The following is a 15630-nucleotide window of genomic DNA, read 5'->3' on the forward strand; positions in this document are numbered from 1 at the left end:
ACGTCAAGACGGTGGTTTCCCCAGAGTCTCTGCACCCCTCCACCCCGGTGGATCTCCAGTTGTCCCGTGAATCCTTTGGGGTGCTACCCGATATTAATAAGTGGACTTTCCTGTGTCCTGTTCCTGGTACCTCGCCCACTTCATCTGTTGCTGAGGATGGCCCGATGGAAAGAAGCATCCTAGTTACCAAGATGATGAGACCAGCTTTGTTCCCTCTAGTGGACAGAAGAGGAAATCTTCTTGAGAAGGATCGGCCTCCAAATTCTCTGCAGAAAATCCTTGCTGGCTGGAGGAAGAGGGGGCGTAAAGGAGGGGGGGTACTGTAACATCCCTGGCGGCGTGCTTGCATGGTGCACCACCTCCCACCATGCTAGACCGCAATCTTACCTGTCAGTCCATGCTGCACTCTTTGCTCCAGTACCTGCTGTGTCCATGTCTCTTGTCTGATTGCTTAGGGCGTCGGCGCGGCTTTCTGCTTGTTTCTTATAGCTGTGTGCACAGTCCTAATGAGTCCCCAGCCTATTGCTGTGAGTCACTGGATACTTAAACCCCCTCCACCCAGTAGGAGGTGCCTGAGCAACACTTTCACTCAATTTGTCTTTTGCAACTGAGTTGCCAGGTCCTGTCCTGTTTCTAGACTGTTCCCGCCACCCTGGGGGCGGAGTTCCCAGGCTCGGTCCTGTATCTTGTTCCCGGTTCAGTTCCTGTCTGAACAGTGTCCTAGCCCGTTACTTGTTTCTATGTCCGTACCTTCTCTTTTCCTGCAGTGTCTGAACCTGCACCTAACTCCAACTCGTTGTCTCTGTACTTCCGTGTGAGTTTTGTGTCCACTCGCTACTTCATTGTAAGTACCTTGTGTGTATCTGGTTCTGCTTGTCCCCTTTCCCTGCCGCCGTATCTACCTCCTGTGTTCTACTATCTTCCTGTATTTTCCAGTCTGTTCCATGTGAACAGAGCCCTGTCCTGTCTGCCTTCACCTTCTGCTCTGTTCTGCTTGTTCACCGCTCCGGCGGTTCCGCTCTTCCCACTTGTTTACCGCCCCTGCGGTTCTGTTCTGCTCTGTTTGTTCACCGCACCTGCGGTTTTGCTCCACTCTGCTTGTTCACAGCTCCTGCGGTTTTGCTCTGCTAGTCCACCGCACCTGCGGCTCTGTTCCTGTATCCCAGTCTATACTGGTCCCTATCCAGCCTGCATTCATACCTGCCAGTCTGCATACCAGCCGTGCCTGCCAGTACCCACCTGCCTTCATACCAGCCATGCCTGCTAAGTACCCACCTGCCGTCATACCAGCCGTGCCTGCCAGTACCCATCTGTCTGCATACCAGCTCACCTGCCTGTTCCTGCATTCCCCTGTGTGGATCAACAGCTGTGACCAGGGTCTGACCTGGAGTAGCACCTGGTCCCTCTGCTCGGTTCCTCCCTGGTTCACAGAGTCGACTGAGCCGCCGTGCGACCTTGGTCGGACCGGGTTGATACTTAGTTACGCCCCTCCAGGCACTCCTCAGTTCATGGTCCAGTGGGATCACTAATCACGCCAGTCAGTCCAGGCGCGAGCGTAACACTTTGCCATTCCGCCTATTCGTTGATCCATTCGAATGGCAGTCTTCCGTTTTCTTCCACGTCTCTCTGGTTTTGCTTTCCATTGTAAAGCATTGGAGATCATTTTAACCGAACAGCCTATCATTGTCTGCACTTCTTTATGTTTTACCCTCTCCAATCAACTTTTTAATCAAAGTATGCTGTTCTTCTGAACAATGTCTTGAGCAACTCATAGTTCTCAGGCTTTCAAGGAAAAATGTATGTACACCATGTGCTGGCTTCACCCTTAAATAAGGGCCACCTGATTCACACCTGTTTCTTCACAGAATGATTGAACTCACTAATTGAACTCCGCACTGCTATTATTTTGAACACAGTCCCTTTCAAGTAATTATTCAAATACAAAGACTCAAAAACATGCAGATCATGAATGCTGAGTCTGTTGGTTTTCTTAGAATCTACTGCACCAACTGGTAAATTGTTTGACATATTGTGAAATAATTTATACCGAAAACAGTGATTAATCTGGTTAGTCATATTGGACTGCTATTATTATGAACACTACTGTGTTCCATCTCTTTAAGAGCAAAACAAGTCTCTGTTTCCCACCAGCTGAGGCCAGAGACACAGACAAGCAGAAGGAGGAGAGCTGCAGCAGAGAATTGTCTGTACCATAGCTAGCAGGTAGATTGAGCAGCATTCCAGCCTAAGCCGAATTCAGAAAGTCCATGAAATATGGTCCGTGTGCGAACTATGTTGCAAGGATTACCCCAGATCTCCCAACCTGAACTCAACAGCCTCATAGGCATACAGTCATATGAAAAAGTTTGGGCACCCCTAGTAATCTTAAGCTTAATGTTTTATAAAAATTGGTGTTTTTGCAACAGCTATTTCAGTTTGATATATGTAATAACTGTTGGATACAGTAATGTTTCTGCCTTGAAATGAGGTTTATTGTACTAACAGAAAATGTGCAATCTGCATTCAAACAAAATTTGACAGGTGCATAAGTATGGGTACCTCACCAGAAAAGTGACATTAATATTTAGTAGATCCTCCTTTTGCAAAAATAACAGCCTCTAGTCGCTTCCTGTAGCTTTTAATGAGTTCCTGGATCCTGGATGAAGGTATTTTTGACCATTCCTCTTTACAAAACAATTCCAGTTCAGTTAAGTTTGATGGTCGCCGAGCATGGACAGCCTCTTCAAATGATCCCACAGATGTTCAATGATATTCAGGTCTGGGGACTGGGATGGCCATTCCAGAACATTGTAATTGTTCCTCTGCATGAATGCCTGAGTAGATTTGGAGCGGTGTTTTGGATCATTGTCTTGCTGAAAGATCCATCCACTGCGTAACTTCAACTTTATCACTGATTCTTTAACACTATTGCCAAGAATCTGCTGATACTGAGTGGAATCCATGCGTCCCTCAACTTTAACAAGATTCCCAGTGCCGGCATTGACCACACAGCCCCAAAGCATGATGGAACCTCCACCAAATTTTACTGTGGGTAGCAAGTGTTTTTCTTGGAATGCTGTGTTTTTTTGCCACCATGCATAACGCCTTTTTGTATGACCAAACAACTCAATCTTGGTTTCATCAGTCCACAGGACCTTCTTCCAAAAAGAAATAGGCTTCTTCAAATGTGCTTTTGCATACCTCAGCCGACTCTGTTTGTGCGTACTTGCAGAAACGGCTTCTTTCGCATCACTCTCCCATACAGCTTCTCCTTGTGCAAAGTGCGTTGTATAGTTGACCGATGCACAGTGACACCATCTGCAGCAAGTTGATGCTGCAGCTCTCTGGAGGTGGTCTGAGGATTGTCCTTGACTGATCTCACCATTCTTCTTCTCTGCCTTTCTGATGTTTTTCTTGTCCTGACACTTCTGGCCTTAACAAGAACTGTCCCTATGTTCTTCCATTTCCTTACTATGTTCCTCACAGTGGAAACTGACAGGTTAAATCTCTGAGACAGCTTTTTGTATCCTTCCCCTGAACAACTATGTTGAATAATCTTTGTTTTCAGATCATTTGACAGTTGTTTTGAGGAGCCCATGATGCCACTCTTCAGAGGAGATTCAAACAGGAGAACAACTTGCAAGTGGCCACTTTAAGTAGCTTTTCTCATGATTGCATACACCTGGCTATAAAGTTCAAAGCTCAATGAGGTTACAAAACCAAAAAAAGTGCTTTAGTAAGTCAGTAAAAAGTAGGCAGGAGTATTTAAAACAAGAAAATGATAAGGGTGCCCATACTTATGCACCGGTCAAATTTTGTTTGAATGCAGATTGCACATTTTCTGTTAGCACAATAAACCTCATTTCAAGGCAGAAACATTACTGTGTCCAACAGTTATTACATATATCAAACTGAAATAGCTGTTGCAAAAACACCAATTTTTATAAAACATTAAGCTCAAGATTAATAGGGGTGCCCAAACTTTTTCATATGACTGTATATGAGTAGGAGGGTGTTGCATTCAGGTCGGGAGACCTGTTACCAGTCCATACATCAGGCAGGATATTGTTTCACCATTCTCTAAAAATTTGTCAGCCTAAATTTCCAAACACAATTTTTTATGGGTGGAGACCAGCTCACATGTGAAAATGCCACCATTACTGAGAGAGGGAGGGGATGATCACCATGGAGGGGAACAGAAAGGCTTATTTCTGTGAGCAAAGAGTGTATCCGCCTAAAAAACATTACGTTCAGCTTCCCACAAGAGGAGAGGAGGAAACTACAACAAATGGAGTCGTAGTAGACCACAGGAGTGTTCAAGATTTACAGTTAAGGTACTGCATTGCTGCAAAGAGAGAGGTGACCGAAAGTGGGTCTACGACTAGCATGTAGAGTAACAGACTGTACCAGAGCAAAATAGTAAGCAGCACTTGTGTTAGGTCAGGGGTGGACAGACAGAAGAGGGTCCCTGTGCAAGAACAGCATGGGCCCTTTGCAGTCCACATATATTTGGAACTTGCTGCTTTAGAGATGGATGTGGCCCCCTCATCTCTTGGGCCCCTATGTGACTGCACATGTTGCATCAATGATATGTCCACCTCTGCATAGTGTCACCATCAGATTTCCAGCCTTGTTGTAAAAATAGACTGTTTTTCACCTATTGACACCAAGCTGTTGCCTTTTGTGAGATTATTGAAAACAGGAAGCTCAATGCCTGTTAGGAACTGACCTGCGTTGGAGTAGTGATATTGCAACCCCTAGGGGCAGCACTGGTAGGTAGCGTAGTCAGGGAAGCCAGGAATCGGTACACAGGAAAGCAGTATAATCTTGTATGAAGAAGCAGGAGAAGGGAGAGCTTGACTAGAGGCTGGGAGCTCAATCTTGCAAGGAAGGAGGTGCCTGGCCAGGTTTAAATAGGGTGTTCAATCAGGACGAAGCCAAATCATGAACAACACAGGGTGAGGCTGCTCAAGAACAATACAGGTACTAGAATCTAAGTTAGCCAGGAACTGTCCAGCGAGCTGAATAGCTCAATGGGAAGAGCTGCCGCCTGGTGCACAAGAGCTGCTGGGTTCGAGTCCTTACAATGCCTCTACGTGAATAATGTAGGTATCGAATAAGCCTTCATTGCTTCCACAATTTCTGACTGGTGAACCGCTCTGCCACCTAGGGTCTTTAAGTGCACGCCAACACCACACCATCAGAGGAACCCATCTGTGTACACTTGCACATCAAAGATCGGCTAAAATGCAACTTACTGCAGTGACATAACACTATGCATTTACAGTAAATAGGCTTTTACCGATTCCAGTCTTACTCAATGAGTATAAATTATATATACAAAAATTAAGTGGTCTGCAGTTTCACAAAAAAAATGAAAAAGGCACTTATGAGAATGTTAAAAATATACTGTATTTTGCAAAAGAAAAAAGTACAATACACAAGACTGCATACCCACAATGGACAGAGAGCGAATACATGGTAAAGTGGCACTGATAATATTCATGTAGTATTGAAAACAAAACAAGCAGAAGATATTTCAGTACTAAAAAAAGGTACCAGTCCATGGAGAGAGGAATAGATCAAACATGATTTCCAAACGAAGTTAATCTGATGACAAGGGGAGGGTTGTGCCACTTCAGGAATCCATCCTGAGTTTATAATATCCAGTACATTGACTTATGACAAACAGCACCCAAGTGGAAACAGCAATAAAAGTGTCCACACAAAGCAGAGTTTAGGATACATTTATCGATTGCCTCCTCAAGAGTTGTGTGTGGTGCCGACGAGAGAGACCACTCAATTGAAGACTTCTCACTGATATCATTGTTCAGTGAAACAATTGGGTCAGTACATAGATTTCCCGACTTATGCAAAAACCTCAGCATTTTACATCATCCCCAAAAAATTGAGACATGTATAGTCAGTTTTGGACTTCATATACACATTTTGTTTCTATGGAAGCCTATCTGAAATCTAGATTCGCAAACTGCACCAAACAAATAGTCGCTTGGTATCAGACCTGGCATGTCACTCTCCACAAGGAGAAAACGTACCCCTTAGATCTCGATCGTAGCCTATCACCCTGTCAAATCAGATCTCATACTTTGCCCTGATGAGGGGCAATACCCCGAAACAGAGTGTCTACAAAATGAGATTCTGATTTGGCTTTTATTCTAACTCATATTGCAAGGCTCGTTAAAGGGTCGATATTGACTTGTAGGATTGCTATTTCCAATAGGGGGCACTAGAGTTCTAGTCCTCTTCCGCTCTGTAGAGACAATTTGCACAGCCAGATACCCAACATAAAAGAGCTATATGAAACTTTAGCTCTACAATTGGTTTTATAGGTGCAGCCCAATAATGATAAGTCTAAATGGTCCTATTAATTCTTCCACCACTATGTATGTAAAAGATTGGTCTCCTTAAAGAGTTATTCCAAACTCAGTTTTCCATGGCAGCACTACGCCATTTCTGTAATGCCCATAGAAACAAATGCGAGTTACAAAAATAGATGGGAGTTACAGAAACAGTAACACAGCGAGCCATGCTGTTTTCTTTGTAACTTGAACAGGAATAACTATTAAACATTACTATGGGGAATGTCTGAATAGTCTAGATTACAATGATCGGCCAAAGGCAGTTCATGGTGATATAGGCAGCGTTCTTTTTCATATTTCATTATTTATTTTGCAATTGATTTGCTAACAGGAGGCGGGCAGGCTTGCTCTTGTGTTGTATCAGTTTAATTCACATAATATAAAAACTTCTAATATTGGGAATATTTCAAAAAGTCTTTACATGTTATACATTGTAGAAGAGATGTAGTCAGCCAAGGATCACTTGTACCATCATAAACAGCACTTTCATGTAGACATTGATGGTTAAAGATAAGCTTTTTTTTTTTCAATTCATTTTTGGTAGAGTTGAGCAAAAAGATTTACAGGACCCTGGTCCAGCGGCCAAGACAGAAGTTCGTGTCCACAAGACCAAAGCCCTGAGAGCCTCCTCTTAACTGCTGCCATCTCCAGCACCTCCTCTAAATAGCAGTGAGACGTCATGAGTGTACGCCACAAAAATGAGGTTGTGCCAGATCCACTAATTATAAATGGTGCAGGATTTCCGGCAGGTAGGAGGGTGTTCGCAGGTCTCTGGTCCGGCAGCTACGGACTACCGATTATGGTCCGCAAATGTGTTTGCTCAACTCTAACTTTTGACTACCAAGACCAAGTTCACACCTCCATGTATCACGGTCTGCGATGCACGGATTGGCTGTGGGTTTACTGACTTGAAAATGGCAGCCTCATATACCCAAGTTCGAGTCAGGAGATCCACAAATCAGTCCATGCATTGCGGTTTGTACTCGAAAATCTGAGTTAACAGTGAATCTGTGGGTGAGCTTGTTCCAGGCAGAGCAGGCTTGTAAGCCTCTGAGCTTTCTTCTAGGTGGATTTATACCAGATTGAAAGCTTTAACCCCTTAGTGAGAATAACATTCGCCAATGGGTAAAAATGCAGCAGCTGTTGGCTGTACACTACAGCTGGCACCCTGCTGCATCGCCCACAAGAGATGTTGGCACCATTAATGGACCCTAAACCCCAATAGATCCTGCTGTTAATGGCAACAAAGGCATCTAGATGAATAACAGAACGGGTTCCCTCATTAACCCCATCAGCACCCTGCGATCACAATTATGTGGTCCCCATGATCACCTTGGCTTTCCGAGGCCAAATAATGACTGAGGATTTGCCAGATATGTTGGCCTGTTAAGACGTTAGCAACATTGTAAGTGGAACAAGAGAGAATTTTTCATTTTATTCTTCCACTTTTCAGGTTCTTTTAAAAAATTAACTCATAGTTTTTAAACAATTTTAAAATAGTTTGCAGTTTGTTGGGGGGGGGGGGGGGTGTTCCAATAAATCGGCCCCTCAAAATCACTTCAAACTGAGTAGCGATAATAAAAAATAAGTTTTGTAAATTTCCTTGAATATAAAAAAAAAAAAAAAAAATGAAAAATTGCTGCTAAATTTTCAAGTCTTCTGAAATCTTTTGACAGGAAATTTTAAAAATGTTGTTGACGTTAAGAAGTATAACTATACATGTTTAGAGCCTTAAACCAGAAAGTTTGAACATTTCTAATTTTTAGAAACTTGAAAACTTCCGATATTTACAGAAATACACACAAAACATGTCAATCTAAATTTACCAATAACATAAGGTACAATGTATCACAAAAAGAAATTCACAGTCACAGATATGTAGAGACCAATCCCATATGTTATTACCACATAGTAACAAGTGTCAGACTTGCCTGGTTACTAAGGGAAGCAAGTTAACAGTTACAGCTTCTTTTTTCCAGACGAGCTAACAATTAGTTAAAGGGGTTGTCCAGGCTTGAAGTTAACTTTATGAGACGCAGACTTTTGTATCCTCACAGAGCGCGTGAAGATTCTCCGGTGCCGACTCCAGGAGCGGAGGTCACGTGACTACAAGTTTGCGATTTGCATACATACGGTCACATGCCAACTAGATGTGAGGGGCCTCGCTCAATACAAGTGAATTGAGCAAAGCTGGACACGTTTAGTCGGGTTGTGGCCGGAAGTATGCAAATTACATACTTGCGGTAACGTGAGCACTCGCTCCTGATGCCAGAGTGAGGAATCAATAGCGCTGAGCGAAGTGCTGAGTAACCTCAAGCCTCTACATGGAATTGTCCACAACTCAGACAACCCTTTCTCAATTACAATATTCCCCAGTAGAATAAAAACACCTTATACTCGCCTCCGATGCCGTCGGGTCTTACGGGGACGTTGTTATGTAACAAAGAAGAAGTTCTCCGAGTAATGGACCACCCGTTTAACTATGTGCCCTGTGACACATTGAGAATATAGAAGCCAAACATGTCCTACTTTTGTAATGAAACCATACAGAAAAAAAATAAAAAATAGCCAAAAATGAATGCATTTAAGCATAAAAAAAAAAAATACACCGGAAAGTGTACTTATGTTTTAGTACAAAGCAAGAGTACCCATAATACATGTTATCAGCTTTCAAATAAAAAACAAGATTAAAAACCAAACAGACATGGTTTTACTACAGTCCAATGTCCCAGAACACCAATGGCTCCTAAGCCTTATGGATGTGAATCCTCAGTTGATGGCGGCTATTGTGCACCAGTCGGATGTCACAGCATTAATACAAAGTGATCCCAAAGTCAGAATAATATCGCTGGCCGCTACCACTAGGGTAAGAATCCATCACATTTACAATAATCACATATTTGATGGGGTTTTTCCCTTTAAATGTTAATGATTAAGCAACGTCAATCATATTTAAGAGTGACCTGTGTGCTAGAAAGTCGGGGAGCTCCTGCTGTGCTTGGCTTTGCAAACACCTTCTTGATCATTTCATCTCTGTAGTGTAGTGGTATCCTTCTCTTGTTAGGACCCAGCAGGGTTCTCCACCTTCTTCTGCTAATTGACACACCCTTGCTTGATATTTAAAAACCCTAAGTGTCTCCAGAGAGTCGCCGGTGATAGAACCATTTTCCTTTGCTCAGGACTGGAGCTTTAGCAGTCGGCTAGTTTCTTCTTGGTGGACTGTTGTCGTCTTCTCTCTGGTGTCTTCTCAAAGCTAAGTGTATCCCCTTGCTTGTCTTTAGTTGCAGTAGGGGATGACTAGTGCTCACCCTCTCCCCCCCCCATACCTAGGGCCTAGCTGTAGGGTCAGTTAGGGATTAGGTATCCTGTTCGGCAATAGGTGCGGAACCAATTTAGGGACGGTAGGGAAGTCAGGGAAGTCTCCACTCTCCCTTTCCCTAGCTGTTGAGCTCCCCCCACCTTTTCCCTTTGTCCTACACTAGGTCCTCTTCTTAACTAGCGTGACACAGTGATCAAATCCTGACAGCCTGCAGCCTCCACTAGGGGGGCTTACCAAAGACAGATTCACGCAGCTGTCATTGAGCTCAATAAGAAACCGGTCTGACTAGATTCTGAAATCAACATGGAATTCTGTACCCATTTTAAAAAACAGAAATGGATCCTCGCTAGCAATGTTGGGTCTATTGGTATAAACTGCAAATTAAATAAATGATGGCACTTTAGAAAACCCCATGCACAAAGTTAGATAAAACCATAAAATGACGCTCGTTTACATCTCTGGATGAAATGGGTTTTAAATGTTAATGATTCAGGATACAACAACAAAGCCAACATCAAAGAAGATGTAGACCCATAGTATAATTCCAGCAAGGTTTCCAAAAAACTTTATTTATTCCCAAGATAGTAAGTAGTTACTTGGGGGAAGGGGGATGTCTGTCTGCTGGGTCCTACAGTGGTGCCAAAAACTGGGCTCAACATATGTGCAAGCTCGACCTATGCTCTATTCATTACCTATGGGAATTGCGTAGGAGTAAAATAAGGTTTGGCTATTTTTGGAAGTCCCATTGACAATGAATGGAGCAAGTGCACCTCCGCTCCATTCAAGATGGTGCTCTGCAGATTCTCAAAAATCGCTGTTGTCCAAGCAGCCAGGCTTCCAGTAAGTTATCTGCTATCCAACTTACTCTATTGGAAATAGAGTAAGTTTAACCTTGAAGCAAAACTACGTGAATCTGTCATCAAGTTTTCGCTGCCCCATCTGACAGCAGCATGTTGTAGGTGTAGAGACCCTGATTCCGGCGATGCATCACTTACTTTACTGGATGACACAGTGAATTAAAAAGAGTTTTATCTGCTGCAGATCTAGCAGTTCTCGGAATGCTGAGTGTATAACCAGCCCACACCACAGATTGGCTGCTTTCGGTGTACACTGTGCATAGGCAGAAAGCTGCCAATCTGTGGTGGGGGCGTGGTTGGACTACATGGTAGCAGGCTTATTAGTCCTCTGGTGATATTCTCCTGCTGATAGAGAAAGTGTTCTAAAATGTCAGTTCCACATGCCACATTTAGGGGATGAGCTAGTAAGCTTCTGTGGGATATCAAACACTTTATGGTACAAAGTCCTCTTTATGTATTCAGAATAAAAAGGAATATTGTATACACGGATCATCAGCAGATTTCTAGGAAAACGCCTCTCTATTCTTACAAGTCATGAGTGAGGGAATGTACAGCCAGAGGAAATACGCAGGCGATTTATATTCTGAGTCTGCAGCATTTCCGCAAAGGAATCCACAATAAAAATATGCATGCTTTGGTGAAGATTTTCTCAAGATCTGCGTACTTGTGCCCTTAAATGTAAACTAAAATGTAGTACACTTAAAGGATTATCCAGGACTTTAGTTATTTTTCGCTATGGGGATAAGAACTTTCAAGCAAATAGTTGCTAACTACCTGCCTGTACAACCCGATGCCGATCTCTGCCGTCTCAGAATGGTTTCCAGTTACTGGAATGATCGGCACTAAAGGTCCGGTAACTGTATGATCTAAGGCCGGCATTCAGGAAAAATACTTTCGCGTATCTCTTTATTCACCAGAAATGGGAATGGAGCAGAAGAGAAACATTTGGGAAGGTCTTCTTTGTACTAGGATCAATTTCTAAGGACGTTGAAATAACCAATCTTTTAATCCTGGGGAAAAAACACGCAAAGCCATTAGTTCAAATGTCAGGGAGCGTAGTGCCCACATCAGCGTTATAACCTCTGTTTTATGTCTTCCATTTACATCTGTAAAGTAAAGAATGAGGCTATTGCTGCAGGATAATGTTCACAAAATGGTAATGTGATCTGAGCCTTACTCATAATCTCTTTATGGCTATGTTCACATGTTGTGTTTTTGCTGCGTTTTTTTCTGCACACAAAACCTGCTCTCTTGGCAGTAAAGAAGCTGCTTACAAAAAGCAGGTTTTGCTTCGTTTTTAAGGATCCCAAAGTTCAGCTTTGCTTCCACCATGGAAGCATGAACATAGGTCACCAATACAAGACACATGTGAAACCATAAAACCTTTTTTTGGAAAAAGGGCAATTTGATCAAATTATTTAGTGGAAAAAGATTTTTAGGTCTGAAAAAATAATGACTATTCTGAACAAAAAAAGTTCATGAAAAAAAATACACAATTACAAATTAACAGCCGTGGAAGGTGAATTGGTCAGGAATAGTTTACTCACGACATTGACAGAGAATTGAGTTTGTAGGACACTGCTGGCTTTCCCACTTTGGTCGGCCACAGGCAGTCAATTTCACACCTTGTACACCTCACTAATTTAATTAAACTGTACTAATCCTAACTGCCATTCTCAACTGTGATGTACACCAGGACATTATGATTTAAACTTGGGAAATTCACAAAAATAAATGTGTTTCACATAGTGCTGTACCTGTTTTTTTTATCCACTAAAAACGCAGCATAACCAGATACCTGCGTTTTTTTTGCTGTGTTTTTGTATAAAAAATGCGACAAAAAAGTGCAGCAAAAAAGCAACGTGGGAAAATAGCATAAAGGAAACAAGCAGAATTCTGAAAGTGGCGATAGACAAGAACAAACATATAACATAGAAAGTACAAAATAAAAAAGGATTTGTAAAAATAACTTCATACATATGTAGAGAGAAATAAAATATAAAATATAATACCGCAGTCAAGTTTGGCACAAACAGTACATGAATAACACAATAAAACAGTATATAATTATATTATATAGAAAACCTTTACATTGATCAGGATAATGAAGACACTAAATACAACAGGGTCACAGCTCACAGCGAGGAAGCAGCATCGATAGAAGGCTTTCAATTGATTTTGAAGACCCCCTGTCTCTGTAAATGATCCCACTTTACATCTCTTGATCCAAAAGCGATAGATCTCTGCTCAGAGTCCAAAGGCTAAAACTTCAAGTAACAATTTATAGTCATGAGAAAACCTAAGTACACCACCTTTGAATTCTATGGCTTAGTATTCAAAACATAATTACTAAAAAAAAAAAAAAAAAAAAAAAATCTGGTCCCTAGGTATTAAAATTACAACATCATTACCAATTACACCATTTCATTATTTGACAATAAGTAGGCCAAAATATGGAAGTAGTGTGTGAAATATTAAGTACAGTCTTTCCTTAATTCCAATAGAAGCAGTAAGTAGCAGTCAGATGCCTCTAGTCAAATGCCCATTCATTAGCAAGTGTGACCACCTCTGTAAAAGCAAACTTTAGGGTAGTTTGCTGGTCACCAGCATTCAGGTGTGTGTTAACACAATGCCAAGGAGGAAAGACATCAGCAATGATCTTAGAGAAACAATTGTTGCTGCCAATCTGAGAAAGATTACAAGGCCATTTTCAAACAATTTAGAGTTCATAATTCTACAGTGAGAAAGATTAATCACAAGTGGAAAACATTCAAGACATTTGACAATCTTCCCAGGAGTGGACATACCAGAAATGCTTGGAGAAATTGCAAAAAAAAAAAAAAAAAAAAAAAAAAAAAACCTCAAAAGCTACAGTTCAGACTCTAAAGGCCTCAGTTAGTATGTTAAATGTTCAAAGTTCATAACAGTACAATTATAAAAAGGCTGAACAAGCATGGCTTGCTTGCAAGGGTTGCCAGGACAAAGACTGTTCTTCCTAAAAAGAACATGGCAGCTTGGTTAAAGTTTGCAAAGTTGCATCTGAACAAGCCACAAGACTTCTAGAATAATATCCTTTGGACAGATGAGACCAAAGTGGAGATATTTGGCCATAATGCCCTGCACCATGTTTGATGAAAACCAAACACAGCATATCAGCACAAACACCTCATACCAACGGTCTAGCATGGTGGTGGTTATAGTTTGCAGCCACAGGACCTGGGCACCTTGCAGTCAATGAGTCAACCATGAACTTCTGTGTCCAAAGGCTAAAACAGAAAATCATTCCGTCAAGTTATTGCTGATAAAGATGGTTCTACAAGTGATTGATTCATGGGGTGTACATAATTTTTCACACAATGCTTCAGCATTTTGGTCTTATCTTTGTTAAATACATGGTTGTTGCAGCTAGCTAATTTTAGGACCAGATTTTTTTTTTGATTTATGTTTCGATACATTTAACCAAAAACATTCTAAAAGGGGTTTCCATGACTATATCAAAGTTTAGTGATCCCTACACATCACAGAATCCATATTCATCTATTAAACGCAAAACAGCGTTATTTGTCCCTACATGAAAGAAACTGGTTACCTTGGAAATTTCATTTCACACGTAACCTCTCGACGGCTTCTCTTATTTACCGTCACAACACTTCCACTTTGAATAGATGTTCGGCAAATGCTTTCGCTGTGACCCGAGTGGATTTACTTGGCGAAACATTTTGATTACATTAATAAGAGCTTTGATAATTCATTGCTTCTTCTGAATGGCAGCCGCACACCTATGAATGGAGAAAACTTCACACAAAGCGGATGAAGGACTTGCGAGTTCTTTAAACAGAACGCATTATGATGTGTGCCGTGACCCTGCGCCATTCAGTCGCCATCGTACAGTGCTCCTCGTCTTTCTCGAAAGATTAAATTATTAAACAGCCAGAGTTCATCTCATGTTCAAAGTATATAAATGCATATGTAATAAAGATAAAACTTGTTTTAATACTGCCGCACATCTCTCCTTGCTTTTGGCAAGCGCCGAGAGACGACACTTTGTCTTCTCCTTAATACAATTGGCTTTAGACACCCCCAGGAGGAGAGGGCTCGTCTGCAGGTCACTCCGTGAGGTCACAAGGTTTCTTTTATGCATTGCTCCCCATTAATGATTATCCAGACATTGTATACACGACACAGCTACACGCTCAGGGTTTACAGCACATGCTCATATACACGTCACAATAAGAGGATGGGGGGCGGTAGACTTCCTATGACTTGGCACAATTTCAGTCCTGGAAATTCTGGAGTCGATCAGATGTGCTTGATACTGTATTTCCCTTTTTGCAGCTGTGAAATGTACAGTTTAGACTTGCTGCCGTCTGGTCTCTTAAACCAAACCTCATCACTGTTTATTGTGGTGATGACCGCGCTACAAGAGAAAAGGACACATGGGTTATACGAGATCAGGAATAATGAGGAGATGACCCCGGACCAGGATCAATAAGTGTGTGCACCATGCTACTTGTCAGATCATCCAACAGAAATGGGCATCGTCTGTCATGGTTGCAACACCCTACAGCCATTGGAGCACAAATCTGATACCCCAATCTAGGGGTTATGTTCCTTTTTTTGGTACAAGAGGTCCCTAAAAATGAGCTGTTCACAGGTTGTACCGCTGTTCAGCTCCCCATGGATCATCTACAACCTGCATTACATTGTTTTATTCTTCATTACTTTCCCAGCTGCCTATATGCCAGGTAGCTCATTTAGTAGTCATTAATGCCTATGCAAATGTATGCAACGCGTGCTGACCAGCCTTACATATGTGCCTTGCAGAAATCTATTGGGTATGTGTACACGTTGAACTTATGTTTTTTTCCACGCAGTTTTGTCACAAATCTTGAAAAGGTTTCAAAAGTACCAGAAAAACAAATGAGATTCCTGAAGTCTCATGCACATGTTGCTTATTTTCTCCTTGCAGATTATGACAAATCTTTCCGCATTTTTGCTTCAGATTTCACCCAGACTAAATGAGTGGTGGAAAACTGCAGCAAAAATGCACGAAGAAATGCAGCAAAAACGTAAC

At 41.9% G+C, this 15630-nt stretch overlaps 1 protein-coding gene across 2 annotated transcripts in view; it reads right to left on the reverse strand.

Annotated features, from left to right (window-relative positions):
- Nucleotides 1-5387: 5387 nt before the first annotated feature.
- Nucleotides 5388-15630, reverse strand: part of BRMS1L (BRMS1 like transcriptional repressor) — a 44916-nt gene continuing 34673 nt past the window's right edge. For both annotated transcript variants that reach the window (XM_073638951.1, XM_073638950.1), the window contains one exon: nt 5388-14973. In XM_073638951.1, the coding sequence (XP_073495052.1) occupies nt 14856-14973 (118 nt within the window). In that variant the 3' untranslated portion in view covers nt 5388-14855. The remainder of the gene's footprint in view (nt 14974-15630) is intronic.

Source organism: Phyllobates terribilis, unplaced genomic scaffold, assembly GCF_046119375.1.
Source record: "Phyllobates terribilis strain yellow unplaced genomic scaffold, ASM4611937v1 Scaffold_7__3_contigs__length_470593459, whole genome shotgun sequence".
NCBI classification, from domain to species: domain Eukaryota; kingdom Metazoa; phylum Chordata; class Amphibia; order Anura; family Dendrobatidae; genus Phyllobates; species Phyllobates terribilis.